This window comes from Dendrobium catenatum, unplaced genomic scaffold (genome assembly GCF_001605985.2).
Source record: "Dendrobium catenatum unplaced genomic scaffold, ASM160598v2 original_scaffold_34171, whole genome shotgun sequence".
In the NCBI taxonomy this organism is placed as follows: domain Eukaryota; kingdom Viridiplantae; phylum Streptophyta; class Magnoliopsida; order Asparagales; family Orchidaceae; genus Dendrobium; species Dendrobium catenatum.
The window spans coordinates 77,991-97,109 of record NW_021352629.1 but is presented as its reverse complement, the minus strand read 5'-3'; the positions used below and the strand labels follow the sequence as shown (position 1 = coordinate 97,109).

At 31.1% G+C, this 19,119-nt stretch overlaps 1 protein-coding gene across 1 annotated transcript in view; it reads left to right on the top strand.

Moving 5' to 3' along the window:
• LOC110113052 (lysophospholipid acyltransferase LPEAT2) overlaps window positions 1-19,119 on the top strand; it is a 54,589-nt gene that overhangs the window by 9,346 nt on the left and 26,124 nt on the right. Inside the window, exons 2-9 of the mRNA XM_020845472.2 lie at window positions 2,693-2,873; window positions 3,003-3,062; window positions 5,433-5,596; window positions 5,671-5,734; window positions 10,484-10,546; window positions 11,096-11,191; window positions 16,929-16,973; window positions 18,442-18,512. Of these exons, the coding sequence (XP_020701131.1) occupies window positions 2,693-2,873; window positions 3,003-3,062; window positions 5,433-5,596; window positions 5,671-5,734; window positions 10,484-10,546; window positions 11,096-11,191; window positions 16,929-16,973; window positions 18,442-18,512 (744 nt within the window). The remainder of the gene's footprint in view (window positions 1-2,692; window positions 2,874-3,002; window positions 3,063-5,432; window positions 5,597-5,670; window positions 5,735-10,483; window positions 10,547-11,095; window positions 11,192-16,928; window positions 16,974-18,441; window positions 18,513-19,119) is intronic.

The window sequence follows — 19,119 nt, the reverse complement described above, 5'->3', positions numbered from 1 at the left end:
TTCTAGTGAAATCAAAACTTAACCCATTAACCCAAATTGACTCCCCTAGCCAAATACGACACCTGAATTTAATGAATTCGAGCTTGCCACCTTGTAGAGCTATTTGTAGTAGGACTCCTTGAATACTATCTTTGATTGGTTAGTCAAAAGAATTTGATCTCGATGAGTATGGTTAGAAGATTCGGACTTGAGATGAGTCTGGACTCCTATCCTTACCCACTCAGATGGATCTAGAAGGACCTAGGGGCGACTAAACTTGTAATTTTGTGTTCTTTTTACTTGGGAGTGCATTAATGAATTGTTATTTGGATTGTTCGCCCTTGATAACTGTTAGATCATCTTTGAGAGCCTATATCTATGGGACTGAGATTTTGTCTTTTATCGGAAGGCCACAACCCTAATCAACTATTTTTTTAACATGCACTGTAACTTTGCTTGTGTGATAGTTGTCTTCTTTAATACTTACATTATAACCTTACTTGTGTTGTAGTCATTGCTACGTACTGACCTACACTATAAAGTACCTTGCATCACACTTATTTTCTTATCAATTGGCTTGCAACTGCATTTGCATCATACTCGTCACCTTGTAGATTTGTGGTACAACCTTTCTAGTGCAACAACCATCTTTTTTAAGAACTATGCTGCAACCTTGCTTACACCTTAGTTTTCGTCGCCTCTAGACTTATGTCAAAATCTTGTTTGCACCAGTGCCATATAGTATAAACCTAAGCGACAGCCTTAATTGTTTGCATCGTATTGATCATCACCTGTAGAGTTGCTTTGAATCCTTGCTTGCATAAACATTTTTTCGATGCATTCAGATGCATTCAAACCTATGCAGCAATCTCATTTGAGTCATGTTTATCTCTTTCTAGATTTCCAATCAATCTACTTGCATCATAATCATCTCCTTCAAGATTTACACTATCACCTCAATTGTGCTATAGCTATTGCCATAGTAAGATATGCATCAAAACCTTGCTTGCATTGTGACTATTTTCTTAAGGCGTACGCTGCAACCTCCTTATGTTGCAATCATCTCCTTTACTCATGCATTGTATTGCACCAAAATCATCTTTATAAAACCTACGCACTAATCTCACTTGCACCATGGTCGTCTCCTTTTAGACTTGTATCAAAATCTCGCTTATTTCAGTCATTGCCACATCAAGACTTGCTCCACAACCTCACATATCTCACAATCATATCTTTCAAGATCCTCATCGTGGCATCTTGCCTTCAGTTTCACACCACAATTTTCTCTAGAGACTCTAGTAGATCTACTCCATTGCCATCTTCATCCATGATTGCATTATGACCACTCGTGGTTACACATTCTTGATGCACTAAAGGACCTAATTTGGTATCCTTGACTTTTGTCTTTTCTAATTCCCAAAGAGGCACTTTTTATTGAAGTACCTCAGAGTACTTGTTGGTGGACCAGTCTGGTACTAATTTATAAACAAATAGTGCATGTCTTTTGATTGGGCTAGTGTTAGGCTCCTTACTCTAGGCGGGCCCCACAAATTCAAGTGTTGGAGGGGGGAAAGCCTTGGGGCCCATGATGGGGTTTAATTTAAGTGTTGGAGGGAATATTTGAATGGAAGAGGGGGAAATTTGAATAGAATTTAGGGATTTTGTATGGGGATTGGTGTTAAAGAGGGGAAAAGGTGGGGATTTAGGTTTTCATCTTGAATTTGGGCTGATTTTTGGGATCTTCTTGGAGGCTTGGGCTCTAGTCTTCTAGACTAGAGATTTTGGAGAGTTCTCTTCCTCTTGAATTGAAGAATGTTGTATGGTTATTATTTTCTTTCATCTACTAGTGGAATACAAGTGTTTGGCTTGATTTTCTTCAGATTCCTACTCAATTTCTTGCTGTTTTTCACTATTTGTGGCTGTTAACTGCTGTAAACAGCAGTTTTGTTGTTGTTTTCTCTCCAATTTGCGATAGGGTTGCTTGCGAACTCAAGTATTATCTTAGGGTTACTAGCGAACTCAAGTATTTCTTATCAGCTATAGATGCTAGACCCTTTTTTGTTGACATAAACAATTTGTCTAGGCTCCTTTCATTTAGCTGATTGTTTGTGATATTGGAAATTTGTCTTAATCTTTTTAAATAAAAAAATTACGAACTTTCAATTTTCATGTAAGCTTTGGTAAAATCTGAAGGTTCTATAGATAAATTTTGTAGCTTTTTGTACAGGAACTTTTTTTTTTTTTTGAATAAAGTATACGCTGATTATTTGTTTTTATTGTAAGGTGCATTCTAGAATATCTGTACATAGAATCGGAACTGAGATACAGATATTTTCCTCATTCAGTTTCATTAATCAAATGATTAAGTGCAACATTTAATTAGCTGTTGGCTAATTTCCACACATTTGACATGAATAATTTAGCATCACCTTAAAAAATGGAAGTTTTATTCCACTATTTGTTTTCTACTCATAGGATTGTCTAGTAGTTGCAATTTACCATCTAGCTAATTTATGTCATCATGTTTATTTTCTAGCATGTTTGTAAATTTCTATATACTTATACATGCATTTTCTTTCTGAGGTTTCTAGATTTATGATAGAATAATTCAGTCTAAATCTCTCAATTTCAATTTTTTACCATTTGAATTACTGCATTTGGATATTTATTTCGATTTTTTTGAAGTTGATGGTTTGCTTTGGATCTCCATCAGGTATCAATGGATTAATCGTATTGGAAAGCCTGCTTCTCGAGAGGTTGCTCCTGTTGTTGTTTCTAATCATGTTTCATATGTTGAACCCATATTCTTTTTCTATGAACTATTCCCGACGATTGTTGCTTCTGAGTCACATGATACCCTGCCCTTTGTTGGCACCATTATTAGAGCCATGCAGGTAAGCTTATGTAATCAGGATGTATATGTTTATGGCTCTACTTTTTTTTTGGGGCTTAAGCTTGGTAGCAGTCAGCAAGCATAGTTAATTATAGGGATTTTTCATTTGATATTTTTCTTATACATATAGGTTATATATGTTGATCGGTTTTCGCCATCATCCAGAAAGAATGCCGTGAATGAGATAAAGGTAGAACTTTTTTTATTCATCAAAAGTTAAAGTTTTTTTTTTTTTTTTTTCATTTTTTGGGGATTATGCTTCTCTTTTAGATCTACCGTAACATAGAACAACTGTTTTATGGATTTTGATATATTTTTGTTATTTTTTTATAATTTAGCTGAGAAAATTATTTTTTTCTTAAAGAAAATTTTCATGTAATCTCTTACAAATCTTCATGATTTTTTTTTTATTGACGGACATCCTTCATTGCCTTTTGTTTGATTATAATTCTAAATATATTGGGTAAAATTAGTTTGACATGCTTAATGATGGGGCTGGGCAATGGTCTTCTTTGGTCCAGCATTCGATAATTAATTCTTATTTGTACTCGCCACAAAATTTAATTGAGTCGGTGATTAGTTCATGTTGCTTATGTGAGTTTTACTAGGATCCCAACACATCATCGAATTGAAGAAACGTGCCATGAGATCCACCTTATTTTAATGTTGCAGATTTCTCATTTACACCTGGTGGCATTTTCATCAATCCCTGCCATAGCTTTCTCATTTTTTTTATTGGATGCAGTTGTCTGTATGATCGTAACGAGAATCACTCCTAGGGCTTGTTTGTTTAGGATCCCCAATCTTTATTTCACATTGACTTTGGCTACTCTCAAAGAAGATATTAATGAACTTATTTGAATACAAGTAATCTTCGTTGACATCCCACATAAATCAAAATCACGCTTGTTAAATTGTTGATTTTTTTACTTTCACCTCCATCGCTATTATTGCATTTCAAGAATCAGGCTTTGACATCAGCTGTAAAGAACGAAATGAAAGAAAATCACAACAATATCATAACAAGCATTGTGATTTTATGTGATTTGGAGATTATTCTTCCTGCATCCGCATTAAAAATGGATTTCACTATTTTGCTTAGATTACAACTATAAGAGAGAACGTCTTTCAAAAGCTAAAATTTCTAGGGTATTAATAGAAGAGTAAAAGCAATTTAAATTTACCTTCAGAATTGTCCCATGAAATATATCCCTAGAATATTCCATAGTTGGATCCATGGAGTGTGGATTGAATCATCATTAGGAATGAGTCTTAAACTAGAATCAGGCTTTACTAACCTTTAGCATAATGTCACGAGTTTTTTTTTTTTTTTTTTATATTCCAATAATGTGATCTAGAAATATGCATTCACCAACAATTCTTATTGTCCCTCTATCTTCGCACATTGTACTTCTTTGTTAAGTGGTCATATGCATGTTAATTGAATATTCTCTGAAAGTTAATATTAATTTGATGATTTATGGAAAACCTTCTAATGTAATTTTCTTTTGGAAAGTTAATATTAATTTGTTGTTTTATGGAAAGCCTTCTTTTTATTGACGTTATTAGCAGAATTGTGTTTGTTTGCCAAAATTATCTTCTTAAAATCACATATTATGTTTTAGTATATCAAAAAACATATTAGAGCTGAAGATCTGATATCTAGGTTCCTGTTGATTGACATAAGCTTGCAGATGAAACAGTGTGCTCGTCCAAGAATTGATATAAAAACTTTTTGATTGTGGAGAAGTAGAATATGGGGCCATGGAAAACTTCTTTTTTATTTGTAGTTTGTTATTATGATTATGTTAAAACTCTTGATGGCAAAATTTGGTTTTAATCTTAACTGGGATGATTTGGAATGGCTCTTTTTGGAATTGGAGGTCAGCGATAGATGCAGAAGATGAACCTTGTAAAACATAATTGTAGTTCTCTTCTTTCTTTTATTTGTGTAAGATACTGATTGAAATGTTTTCAATGTGATGGTACGCATATGTAAGCTGAAAAGTACGTAGTACTTTTATTGAAAATTTTATATTATGCTACAACTCTTGATAAAAACAATTGATATTATATAATCCATTTAACCTGCTTGTAGCCGAAGGAATGTTTTTGGCCTGTGTTCAATACCTCATGTCAACAAAACTTACATTAATGAAATGTTCTGATGACCAAATAAAATGTTTCTATGTTTTCATCTGAGTTCTGCAGTAGATGAGGCAGAGGCTTGTACCGCTAGAAAAATATTGAAGTTGTTAGAGTTTGTGAAGGTCTGCTTAATGCTGTTTTGGTTTCTATAGGGATTTTTTTTGTATTAATTTCAAAATTATTTCACTGATGGACTTTCATTTCGTGTCAAATTATAGTTGCAATCTGTATAATAAACAACATGACTTTTTGTAACTGAAAAATGAACTCGGGATTAGTTCTTTTTTGTCAGAGGAAATATTAGACTGATCATTTAGCTGAAGTAAATATAAACCATTACATATAATGAAATAGGTGTTTCCACTTATTATCTATCTGATACAGAAACATGTTTTTAAGGGCGTGAATTCAGAGAAAGGCTTCGTGCAACAACTTCCCTCGACTCTTGTTGTTTCCTGAGGGTACCACCACAAATGGGAGGTTCCTTATCTCATTTCAAAATGGTGCTTTCATACCTTCTCTTCCTATACAGCCAGTGGTGGTTCGATATCCTTTTGTACACTTCGATCAGTCATGGTAAGAACTTGACAATTTTGTCCCAACAAATTTGATCCTTTCATTCATGATTTAGTTAAATTAATTTAATTTAGGGGACAAATTTCTCTTGCCAAGCTGATGTTCAAGATGTTCACTCAGTTTCAGAACTTTATGGAGGTACATCTGGTTATTTTTTCAAGTTGTCTTTCTTAATCATATGCAAGTACTGTCATATCCTTAAAATAATTTGGTGTTGTTGAAATAACAGCTGAATGTTGAATAGTTTTCATGTCTAGCATTGTTATGGCATTTTTATGGTTATGTATCGGTAAAAAACCTTCAGTTCTGTACTGGGTTTGTTCCTTTTGATTTGGAGTCCTGGATGTGTGTGATCTAGGGGCACAAGAGAAAAACGGGGATGTGAAAAATTTCAGAGAATTTATGCTGTCTCCATCCAATTTTGCTGGTAAGGTTGGTAAGGGCCTTGTAAGTTATAGCTAAGGTCTTGAGTTCAATCAGTGCCCTTACCAAACACACATTCTATTTTTTGATGTCATTGCTTTTTAAACTTTTTCGTTTTCTAAGTTAAGAACAAAGGTGCACAATAATTGATCTAAGCATGAATGGAATTATCCTATTCTAATGAAAAAAATAAGATAATGATGCCACATTTAGGGTTAATCATGATGATCAATTGTTTGTTCATGCATCCGTGCTTCTATTATGTTTTGTTTAAATATTTAAATTAAAAAGCTATGTAGTTCTTTGTGAAAAATCAGAGGTCTTAGAGATATTGGAGTGCGGATTTTTAGGAAACAATGAATCTTGTACATGCAATTCCATTGTGAATTCTCTTTGATCACATGTAGTGCACTATGATTCTCTTGAGTGTTTTTTGTTAACAAATGTTGTCCTCACCAAGCAATTCCTTCAAGCCTAATCACTTGTCAATTTCCTTATAGCATGCAATTTTGGTACATGATCCAATGGACGGATTGTTTCTAATCCATTGTCTCATCTCTATTCACTATCCATGTCTTATCCATAGTTGAGCTTTATCTAGATTATTGAATTATTGATTATTTTTGTAATTATATAAGGGCTTTTAAGCTTGAACAAGTGAAATTGATTACTAAAGAAAATTGCCTCTTTTAAAATTATGTGCTTGTTGAATTTTAAGCTCGTTGAGTATGGTAAAAGTACAACTTTTCAAAGGAAGTCATCTTGTATGAATGTGTTATGTGATCTCTTACCTTATTCTCTTTTGATATATAATATATATATATATATATATAAAATTTAATATAAGTTTACAACTATGATGCACCGACACGGACACGATACACATACATCATTGAAAATATAGGACACCGGTATGACGCAGACATGACATTATGATTTTTAAATAACGTGTAAAAATTAATATAGCATCATGTTAGAAATGACAAACAATAATAAATTAATATCATAATTACTTGTCTAGAGCACATATGCATAATGTAATTCAACTAAGGAGATTATGCTTTGATATCCAAATGGCATCCATTTTAAATTGCAACTAAATCTTGAAGAATTGTAAAAATAGCATTGCATAAACGCACTCCATTTAATATAAGGGTTGTTTGGTTCAAAGTTATATCAATAGCAGTGCTATCTATATTGACAATGTGATGATAGTATAAATAATAAAAAATTGTGCCTATGACTTGATGTTATCTTGCTTAAACAATATCATGTCATCTAGAATGATCAACAGTGATTAAAATCTTCATTTGCATTATCATTTATTTCAATCATAAGATAACCGAACATAAATGAAAATATTATGTAAAAAGGTCAAAAAATTAAACAACTAGCATTTGTTGATCACAAAATATTATTGAGCTAGACATTCCAAAACTTCTATTTCATGTCAAAGATATGCTAAATTAATCATATAAGTTTCTCTAAAAATAAGTAGAACACAAATGATACTAATCAAGTTTTTTCCACTTTTTGGTGTTAAGCTAATTATTATGACTTAACATGTCGTTGGCTTGCTGTCTCACTGTCTTCACGGGACTTCGAAGGGACAAAGCCTACGGAAATTAAGACGGAGTTGGAAATGGGGCCTTGTGGTTGCTGGAATGTCGTGGAGATATGAGCATTCATCATGTAACAACAGAAAAAAATCAAAGCCTCTTACCGTTGGCTCATAAACGCATTTTTTCAACCGATGCCATCGTAGCTCTTCTTCTCCACGGAGTAAAGGAGTGACGGGTACGAGAGAAAGCCCTAGATGAGTCATCGGCACAACTTCGGACAGTGCGAGCGAAGCAGCAACTCTTCATATGCAATAAGTGAACAACTAACGAGGGCACGAAAGGAAGCCCTGGATGAGTCAGCCAAAGGGTTTACATGCGAAAGAAATGGCTCGATAAGATTATTAATAGAATTTTTTATTAATAAATAATTAATTTAAAACATAATATTTTAAATATTTTCTAAATAATATTGGACATGCATGATTATAGGACGCTTGTCGGACATGCATGTCCAATATTATTTTAATCGGAACTTTCTTGCGGTGTCCAACATATTTCCTCGTCCCGTGTCCAACACTGCATACCTTCTTTTGGTATACAATGTTGGTGCACATAGGTTTACAAGCATAATTAATTTTAGTTAAAATAATCGAAACTAAAGCTTCTTATTGTGACATGATTCTTGATAAGGTTTTTTTTTTTTTTTATTTTGAGATTGAAATTATTTGATTTAAATTATTGTTATATTATTACCTGGACTAAATTTTATTCACATTCTTGTTTTCATTATAAGAGGTGATTTCTAGTCTAAATTAAATATTTTGGGACTATGAATTTGTCTTTTTGTATTTAATTTAGTCCCCAAGATATCTTATATCAAATTGGTAACATATCATAAGGTTGCATCAACATTTTAGCTAGATGTTAGACCTATAAATGTGAGGATAGAAAAAATCAGTATTGATTCAAATTAAGCAGAATCGAGTATATTATGATTATAGACAACCACAACAGGAGTACCATGAGGTTCAAAATGATACTTTTGCTTTCGATGGAAGATATCTTTCAAAATTTTCAAAATGTACTAATATTTTGGAAGAAACTTTTAGGTGTTACAAGCTATCTTATGCCCTCAGAGTTTAATATGCTAAATCAAAATTAGTGGGACATGCTTAACTTATTTTGGTGAAGCGTTGTTGCTAAATCTCCATGAATTAATATTAAACTTATTCTTAAAAATTACTAACAAGTTGATTATGATATATTTTTTAATATTATGCTATGTTTATATGTCTTGCAACTAAAAATTATTTGCCTCTAGATTATTATGCTACCATCATTTGCTTCATTAAAGGCTTAAAGCAAGAAGTTAAAGAATGAATTAAGCTGCAATACAACAAAAATCCTGCTTGATTTTATTCATAATTTAGATTTTGAGGAATGTTATAAATATCTTGTTGTTAGGACTATTGCACTTGTGCTTATTCCCAAGAAAACTCATTATCATCACCTCAAAAGTTTGTCGAGTCTTGGTATTACAACCAATGCCTTGGATTTGTCATTCCATCTTCTTGTGAATTTGTTTCCACCACTATTCAAGTAATTTCTGTATTTCTTGTTTTTTAAGCTACCTTAGATGATGAAATTATATCATCTACTAATGGTGGATTCTAAAGATACATTGATATGATAGATTTTAATGTGATGACTTATGTATTATATTTCTTGAAGCGTAACAATTATTCTCAGATTTGGATGATGAATAAAAATGCTTAATTTATCGTGGCTAAATTTTCAAGTCTGGCAAATTGGCATGAAACTCATAAATGTGATCCTATAATTACTTTCGATGTTATAGCCACTCCCAATCCTTAAACTGCTATCATGATGACTACATGTGATTCCTTTGTTCCTTGCAATTTCGTTGAGTCCTCGTCCATCATGTTTGGCACCAGACAATACCTTCATAGTCCTCTACCTTCACACGTGGAAACATTATGATGTGGTTCCTTCAAGCCTTGTTGCATGTGGATTTTGTGTTGGCATTCGACTTTGGTACATGATTAAATGGACAAATCATGTGAAATGTATTTTAAGTCATGTGTTTCCATCTTATTCGTGCCTTATCTACTGATAAGCTTCACCCAAATTACTGAATTCTTGATTTTCTGTATTTATTTTAAGCCTTTTGAGGTATGAAAAGTGCAATTGATTTCTTAATAAAATTTCCTATTTTTCTCGAGGTTATGTGCTATTTGGATTTAAGTTATTTGAGTAGAGTGCAATTGCGACTATCAATTTATGTGGTACGTCATCTCGTTATACCTATAGGTAAGGACTGAATTTATGTATTTTGTATTGTCTTACCTTCTTCTCTTTACATCCACATAATTCAATATTAGTTTACAAGAATGATTGATTTTAGTCAAAATAGTTACAATTGGGTTTTCTCATAGCTATGTAATCTTGATCAAGTTCTTTAGTTTTATGGTTTCAATCTTCTAGTTGAAATTCTTTGATTTTGGCCATCATTAAATTATCATATAGAGTTAATTTTTTATGCTTGATAGTTTCCATAAAAAATGATGATTTCTTTTCTAAATTTAAAGTTTTTGAACTGTGAATTTGATTCTGTGTACGTAAACTTGTGCATTTCATCCTAGATCTAGATTAAGAAACCTTAGTTGTCCTACATGAATGGATCCATGTGTGTGCATTCCCTCATGCAAACAAGCTTTTTTGGCAAGTTTTAGTAGTTCTTCTGAGTGTATCTTATTCATCAATTTTATCATGAATGTGGATATGGAAGTATTGGTCTTAAAAGATTTTCTGTTATGCTGCATTTGCTTAATTTATAGTTTGGAATGTTTAACAAAAACTCCGATATTTCCACATTTTGTAGGTGGAGTATCTACCTGTCATTTTCCCTTGTGAAGAAGAAACTGCATTACAACTGTCTAAAAGAGTGAGTATCACCAAGACTGGTTTATGGAAGTATATGCCAAATTACTATGCCAATATGTATCTTAAACCTGACTTTTAACGTTAAATTGAAATTATTGCGAAACCTGTTAATCCTTATGCAGTGAGTTTTAAACTCATTTTTCTTGTTCTTGATTGAATTACAGTGTTAGTGATTTTCTATTCATTTTTCAAATTTTAATGCTTGTATTCATTATCCGATTAGTAGGGATAATGCTAATGATGATTTATTTTATAGTTGTCTTCTGCAGGTAAACTAATTCAGTTAATTCGATAGTTTTGAAATAATTAAATTGGCATGATTGTCTGTCTTATATTTTACGTGATATTGTTGGTAGATCCTTTATAAGTTTATTTCACATTAAACTGTAAGTTGACCTATGTTGAATTATCTATATTAATTCAATTTCAATCTTCAGACAGATGTTTATGCATATTGCCTGCTGATTGAAATTGCCTAAATCAAAATAATTAGCATGGATTTGTAGAGAGGATGATACTAACTTTTCTTTTAATTGTATTAACTTTGCAGACCAGCTGTATGATGGGGAGTGCCCTAAATGTTGTTCAGACATCTCATGCTTATGGTGATCTAATGCTCCTTACAAGAGCATCAGAACTCACAAAGGTTAAAGTTCATATGTATTTAATTTATAATTGTTATCTTTTCACTCCTTATCTTTCAGTAATTTTTATTTCTTTGCTTTCTTTTTGATGTTAATGGTTGGTCTTATATATATATTATTTTGAGGGACCAATTTGTCCCTCAAGTACTTAAAATGGGACCATTTTGAGCCTAACATCCAAACTAATAAATGTTAGACTTAATGGTGTAAAAAATAGGGGTATTTTAGTAATTTTTTTATTAAACTATTTATTAGATATCATTTTCAACTAATTTTTATTTAAAAAGTTATTAATTGTTTGTTTAACATGAGGAATTAATAATAATTTTAGTTATTATTTTAAAATTTTTAGTCATATATTAATTATCTAACTTAACTAATAATATCTTAAGGATATTAACTCTTAATTATCTAAATATTATTGTAAATATTAATAACTTATATGATTATTTAAATACTATTATTATTTTGAATTAAGGGATCATTTTGGTCATTTTCTCATATAAATATAAAAATAACAATAAATAGCTAAAAAAATAATTAATAAAATTCTAAATAAGAAAACATTTAATAATAATAATAATATTTGTTTTGTAATTCAAGAGGCATTGAATTTGAAGAGCCCTTAGTGTGGTCCAGGGCACTTTTATGGGGGTTGGCTCCCCTCACTCCTTATTCAACATTTTTTCCATTTCCATCTACTCCTTCCTCTTTGGCCAAATAACTCTTGCTTTCTTGAGCCTTTAGTTGATGCTACAAGCAAGTGACATAGTTGACTAGGTTTTGGCATAATAATTTTTTCCATAATATGCATTTGGTTATCAAAAAGTTATGATTGAACGTTTGATTCATTCCTAAAATTAAATTCTAGACCATCAAGATAAATACTTTTACCCATATCACGATAATGAATGTGGTTATCATAATAGTATAACTCAAGAGAATCCTCAACATAAAATTTTCTACTCAAAGTCTTACGAAAATAGATACGCTTTGGGCTCTTTTTTCAATAATGGGTGGGTTTTGTTATCAAAATATCATAATTGAAGTACATACTCATCATAAAAAATGCTTTTGAAATATCAAAGAAATTAAATAAAATTCAAGCTCTTTTTTCCATGATGGGCATAATCGTAATAAATCATATTCGGAGGGAACTCTTACATCTAAATCTGGTCTTTAAAGAAATGTATAAGAAATAAAAAAAAAAAATGAAAGCCAAAAAATCATGCAATAATTGATTATTTGGTTCTCAAAGTAGCCACCTAACCATCCTTTGCACAAGTTTATCCAAGATAACAAATTTTAGTTTGACTAAAGCTTACAAAAAGGAAATGACACATGTCTTTTGACTGAGTGTTTAGCCTAATTGCAATGTCATCACTTTATTACAGTTACAACCTAAGTTTGAATGTGCCTCAATGGCTAAGACTATGAGTCATGTGCCATAATATGCACTGAAAAAGGTTTGAAGCCCATTTGTTATCCAATGCCAGCTCAAAATTGGTCCCTTTAGTAAGTTCTCTACCTATATTTATGACAGCCACCTGGACAATGCAATATATTTGTGCTGATAAGGATCTATCAATTAGGTTGAGTCGACTTTTTTTACTGACAAAGTAGACCAGTGTTCATAATAAACCAAGACGTCATAATGATCTGATCGTGTTTATCATTTATCATCATTCCTCACCACTCAATTTAAGCTTGTAGCGGTATGTTATCTCCTTTAATCCAAATTGTTGTTAATATAAGTAAATTATCACGGAGTCTATAGATAGCCTTAACCATAAAAGCTTGCACCTATGAGAAATCATAAACCAGATCATAAAGCCCTAAAATAGATGGGAAAACCTTTGGGTAGTGTTTTATCTAAAAATTGATTGTGCTTCTAAAAATTCAACCCATAATCACTTGAATATATTCAACAGAGCCATATGAGAATTTTTAAAGCCCACATTCATATATTAGTTCTATGAACACAGATGTGCGCTTTCTGATGAATCAAGTGCATCATATTAGAAATATTTGTCTTATTTCTTTCTTCTATGTATTCATAATCTGGGAACTAAACTTTTTACACAAGCTTTATCCTATGAACTTTCTTATAGAGATATAATTTCTCAATTAAAGAATTATTGTTGATTTTCCAATCTTGTTAATACTAGTTCTATCTGCTTTTTATTTATTGTATATTATAAAAAATAACTCAACTATAAACAACTTGCATCAAAATTAAACTTCGCTACTGGGAATGAGAAATATTGCTGAAAAAAATCTCGGAAGCTCTCTCATGTTATCCTCATCCATGTATTCACGACTATAATATGAATGAATGGTAGTGACATCCGTTTAACCCCGATTTTTACTTCCTTTTCACTTGTATTAGGGTATTCTTGGTCACCTATTCATTTGCTTGAATATATTTCAAATTCAAGTTAGTTTGAGATTTAGGAATTTATTAAGGTGATTTTTTTGTGCCCAAGCAAAAATATTTTTATCCTGGTCATCATCAGGATAAAAACCATTATTTCATACTGGCACCGCCAAGATTCATCTTTTCTGGTATTTTATGTTAAGATGTGACCAGATAGAATGATGTCATACAAAATTGTTAGGCAAATCAAAAAAGTATTGTTAAATGATTAGTTTGTTTTTTTATTTACTTTATTCACTATTAAGATTGAGGGTTTTAAAAGTCTAAAGTAGGTGGATGATATTGCCTCATAGCATGTTTTTCACAATCCATACGTATGACAGATAATTCATTTACATAATTATTAGAAGAAATGCTCAAACATAAGCACTAAAGCAATCTCCCTTATCCTCTATGGTTCAAAAACTCATCCATCTTAACATTCTCATGTCTATCATACTTAATTTGATTGTTATAATTTCTTTTTAAACCTTAAGAATCATATAACACAAAAACTTTTATTGATTTTATATGAAGTTTACTTCCAAATTTTTTGTAGAGAATATTCTAGAGAAACCTATTTATTTTAACGGACATCTTACTTTACTATTTGTACACTTATTTGCATCCTGTGTATTTTTATATAGTAAATTCAAGATATCTTAATTTATTGTACCCGTTGTCTATAAATCCTTGATTATTATTGATTGACTATTATTGTTTCACATCATCTAATACCCTATATCGTGTAATTTGTGTGAGTCTTGAATTCCTAATTCCATCTCCTACATTTCAGTTTTATTCCATTATTCAACTGTTTACTTTCTAACCTATTTGAATCATGTCATGAGTGCATAGCATGCTCCATGAAACTTATTTTTAATCATGGTTGTAATCTCATTCATAAACCATATGAAAATGTACTATTTTTTATGTTCATCATTGATTTGACCATTCTATTTTAAGAATTCTTACATCATTCTAAAACATTATTTGTTCCTGTTCACAGCTCCATTCCACATATTTTTAACTTCAATATTCTCTTGGCACATGTCTATTTCCTTTAATCCCCACCAAGTTTATTCTTATGGTACTCCATTAATAGGCTTCTTAATGCCTTTTAAAATCATATTGAGTGTTTTTTCTTTGCTTTCAATACTTTTATGTTATTGGTCTCAACACAAAAATAACCTCTTGGCAATCGTCCATGCATTAAATAAAATTATTTTCTTGGATATTGTTGTGATGTTCCTCAACCTTTATTTCATCTCCATTCTCATTATTTTATTTTAAATAAGTTTTGTTCTCTTATAATAATCACAATTTTGAATTCTATTTATTTTTTAATATTGTTTCATCATCTCGCTTATTATCTCCTTTTCTTTTCTTTCAGAGTAATAAAAAAGAGTATACCATCAAAAGTTATACCTCCTGCTTTTGCCTACTACCCTCTAGCATTTCCTTTAGCTAATTTATATTTTCTTTTTGTGTCATAATATTTTTATTATGATGTTTTTTGAAAGGGTATATTTTATGTATGTGTTCTTTTTACTTGTTTACGATTCACTTCTAACCTAAAGCTCTTTATTAACCTTCTTAAAACAATTAGCAATTCATTTTAAGCTTCACTTTGGCTTTTTTAGTTAGATTTTTTTTCCTTCTATTGCAATACCTTATACTAAGTGGTTAACCTCATATCATGATTAACCTAATAATTTTTTATAGTAGTTTTTAACCTTCCTCCTAATAGAAAGTAACCTTTTGTGATGCTCTTGATTTATTTTTTATTAAATGTTCCTAATTATCTTCTCATTTATAAAGTATGTGCTTGCTATTTCTAAAATATATACTTGTTTGAGATCAAATAATACTTTTCCCATCACATTCTTTTCTCCTATTATATACTTTCTATGAATCCTCGTTGTTCAACTTTTTTCTGATGGAAACTTTTGGTGGCATAGGCATTCACTTCGTAATTTAGGTAGGGTTTTTCAATCAATAATTAGTTTAACAAAGTCAAGATATAATCGTATTCTCCTTTACAGTATTATTTTGTAGTTATGTATCCGCTAATTTTCCTACTCGTTCCCTACTACAAATCTTCCTAATTTTAGATACTTATAACAATTTTCAATTTCTTTTAATCGTCCCACATTTCATTAAGTTTCTTTTTCGTCATGCAATATATTTTTCTCATGTTATATGCCTAATTAGTAAGATTTTCAAAATGGTATGTAGATTTTTTTTTAAAATCATATGTTCACCCACTCTTAACTTAAATCTGCTAGCAATTTTCTATTGAAGTGATCCCTAATCATTTTAATTTATGATATTGCATTTTTTAGTATTAGGCTTTGCAATATATTCCCTACATATTACAATTGGATTCATTATGAAATATGTCATTGCCAACCCTGTATCACTTTTATTCCTATTGGCTTGGCTGTGGACCATATCTTATGAGTAATGGCCTAGCCAAATTTTACTCACGTCTCAGTTACGTTGTGGCAAATCACATTTAGAAACACCCTCATGAATGAATGAATTCTTGATCGGGGTAGGTAATAAATTTTCTTCAACGTAAACACGCTCGTTCTATAAAATATATTCGCATATGCATGCAGAGAGAGGGACTTTTACCCTCTTTTGAGGAGAATTGACATTTTTCTCCTGAGTTTTCTTGAAGTTCACTAGATTTTATTGTCTTCAAACTTAAATCACATCATTCATATTTATCTGCAACATTAAATCTACTTATGGTTTAATTCCAACAGCTGTTAAAAAATTTAACTATTCATCAGGTATTCTAAAAAATTGATGATGGTCAGAGTTATATAGAAATTGTTGTTTTTCATTAATCAAAATCATTGAAATAAGCATCATGAGTAATTTATGTTTTAAATTCCAAGTCATTTTTAAGCCTTCTCTCGAAATATCTTCTCATTCTATTGAAGCTATTTATCAAGAAATTTTGTATGCATCAAAATGGATGTTTGAATGATTTTAGAAATGTTTGAAATTGTGTGTCACTAGCTTTAATTATGTTAAGGATCATTGACAATCTTGATTTTACATTCCAAGGCTATGTTTAAAATTTGATATAGGAGAATAATTTATGTTCCTCCAAGGAGGGGATAAGTCCATCTCATATATAGATGCATGTTTGCATGTATGTTTGTATTGATGCATCTCTAGTTGTTATCGGCATGCTTTGAATGTTTGTTTCAAGAAAATTTTTGTATCATCCAATTGAGTGGTTTTATTTTACACTTGCAACCCAATATATTATCTTTCTGAGTTCTTCAATTGTTTTCATTTGGCAGGACAACTGCTCTAACTTCTTGGTTGAAATGGCATGGGTTGAAAGTGTACGTAATTAATCTCCAATGCCTATGCATTATGTACATATTTTATTGGTATCTTTTCATCATGAAAAGAAACCTCCTGAATTGTTTGAAATGTTCTTACTCTCTAGGTTGCACTTTTCATTATTGTATTTTTGGATGTATAATGCTGTCCTTGAAACGGGATCATTGGCATTGATTAGAATAATCTGAATAAAACCTTTCGGCTAGGTCCCATATATTATCAAAAGTTCTCGTGTAATTCTTCAACATTGGAAAGTGGACAGTTTTTATTAAAACAACAAAAGAAATCACCTTAAACTTGTTAAGAATAAAGTGAAAGCTTAACAAACTGAGATCTAACTTTACATATGTTTGAAACTGTTCATAAAGGTCCTAGCATCAATCTTGCAACCTTTGCAATCATTTTTGGTTTTGTAGACCAAAGGGTTTGTTGACTGCTTGGAACAATGTGGATAGACAGTTCTTCCTGAGTATTTGTGTCAGATTTAAATTGTTAGAAATACATACGAAGTCACTCTTAAAATATATTCAAATCCTTACAATGAAAAATAAAAATATCCATCATAAAAGGAAACCTTCTGGTATTTTTTAAAATTACTTATCTCGATTTTTGCTTCTTTTTTTTAATGTTTTGAGGATATATTAAGTTCAGATCCCAGAGATGTGATATTTTGACATTGGTCAGCAGAAAACCTTTTACTAAGTTCCCATACATTACCTAAAGCCCTCATTAGATTCGCTAGCTTTGTAGAGTGGGTTTTTATTTTATTTTTTGTTAAAAGAATATAAATTCCTTCTTAAACTTTCAAGATTAAACTTTAAAGTAAAATTTTTCAAAGTTGAGAACTAACTTTGTAATTTTTTATTGGTCCGTAAAGCAGTTTCTCATGTAATTGTTGGTTATTTAGGCCAAAGGGTTTTTGAAGTTCGGAGTACCTGAAGATATGGTATTTTAATCTGATTTAAGTAGTTAAAAACAAATCTCCAATCACTCCAATACCTTAATCCTTCCGAATAAATTGAGAAATTGGAGGCTAACATGCTGTCATCACTATTGACTTTTTTTATCCAAGAAAAATTTCATGCTACAATGAACGAACTTTTCCTGTGTTTTTGGCTAGAGGATGATTTTGTTTGTTGTTAAATATATATTTTTTTAAAACATTTTAGAATGTTTCTGATGAACACCACTTTAGCCCTTTTCCAGTTCACTTGGTTTCTAAAACTACATTTTTTTTCCTTTCTTCTCTCACGTATCCGCCCATTATATAGATAGTAGATATATTAATTATTGATTTAATTGTTTAAATATTATTTTTTTTGTAAAATTCTTAATATATATTTAATGTATTACTTCATTAGGTACGCCATTCTTCTTTTAGCATTTTTTTGTTTGTTGTTTTTAGGCTTTTTTGGGATTGCCGTTTTACTGTCATTAAGCTTGAGAATTTTGTTCACCTTTCTGCAGTCGTTCAGCATAAGCACATCTGAGGCTCTGGAGCTTATGGATCAGTTTTGTTTGATGAATCCAGATTCAAAGTAATTTCATTCCATTTTGTTAACTTTATTGTGTTGCTCATCATGTTGTTTTTAATAATTTTTAGTTCCTGAAATCATAATATGGAACCATTTATGAGATCTTTCATGTTAACTGACTGCTTGTGTGCATTTCCTAATACTTTCTATGGCTTCTAGGCTTGGTTTTTTCTTGAGTAGGAAGGAGAGGTTATCATGCTAAGGGGTGCTTAACCCATTGAGCCAAACTGTAATAGAAACTCCATATCCATTCTGCATATATCTATGCTTGTCATGATTTCCTGCCTACAATTTCAGCCGTGTATGTTTACATTTGCCTACAAGATGGCCTAAGGTGTACATGAATCAATTTCACTTCCTATTCTGCCATGCCTTACAACAGAAAATTCTTTTCTTGAAGAGTTAGTATTGAATAGTTATTTTATTACGTTTTTTCTTATTTTCATCTCTTCTTTATGTCTGGATAACCATGAAATAAGGATCACTTATCAATAGGTTCATTTGTGTCATTCATTAGTTTACTCGGAAGTCTATAGAAGGGTTGTTTAGGTTGTGATCGGATGTGTTTGGTTTAATTAGAAATTTGATTCCTTTTACTTATTCTTTCCCC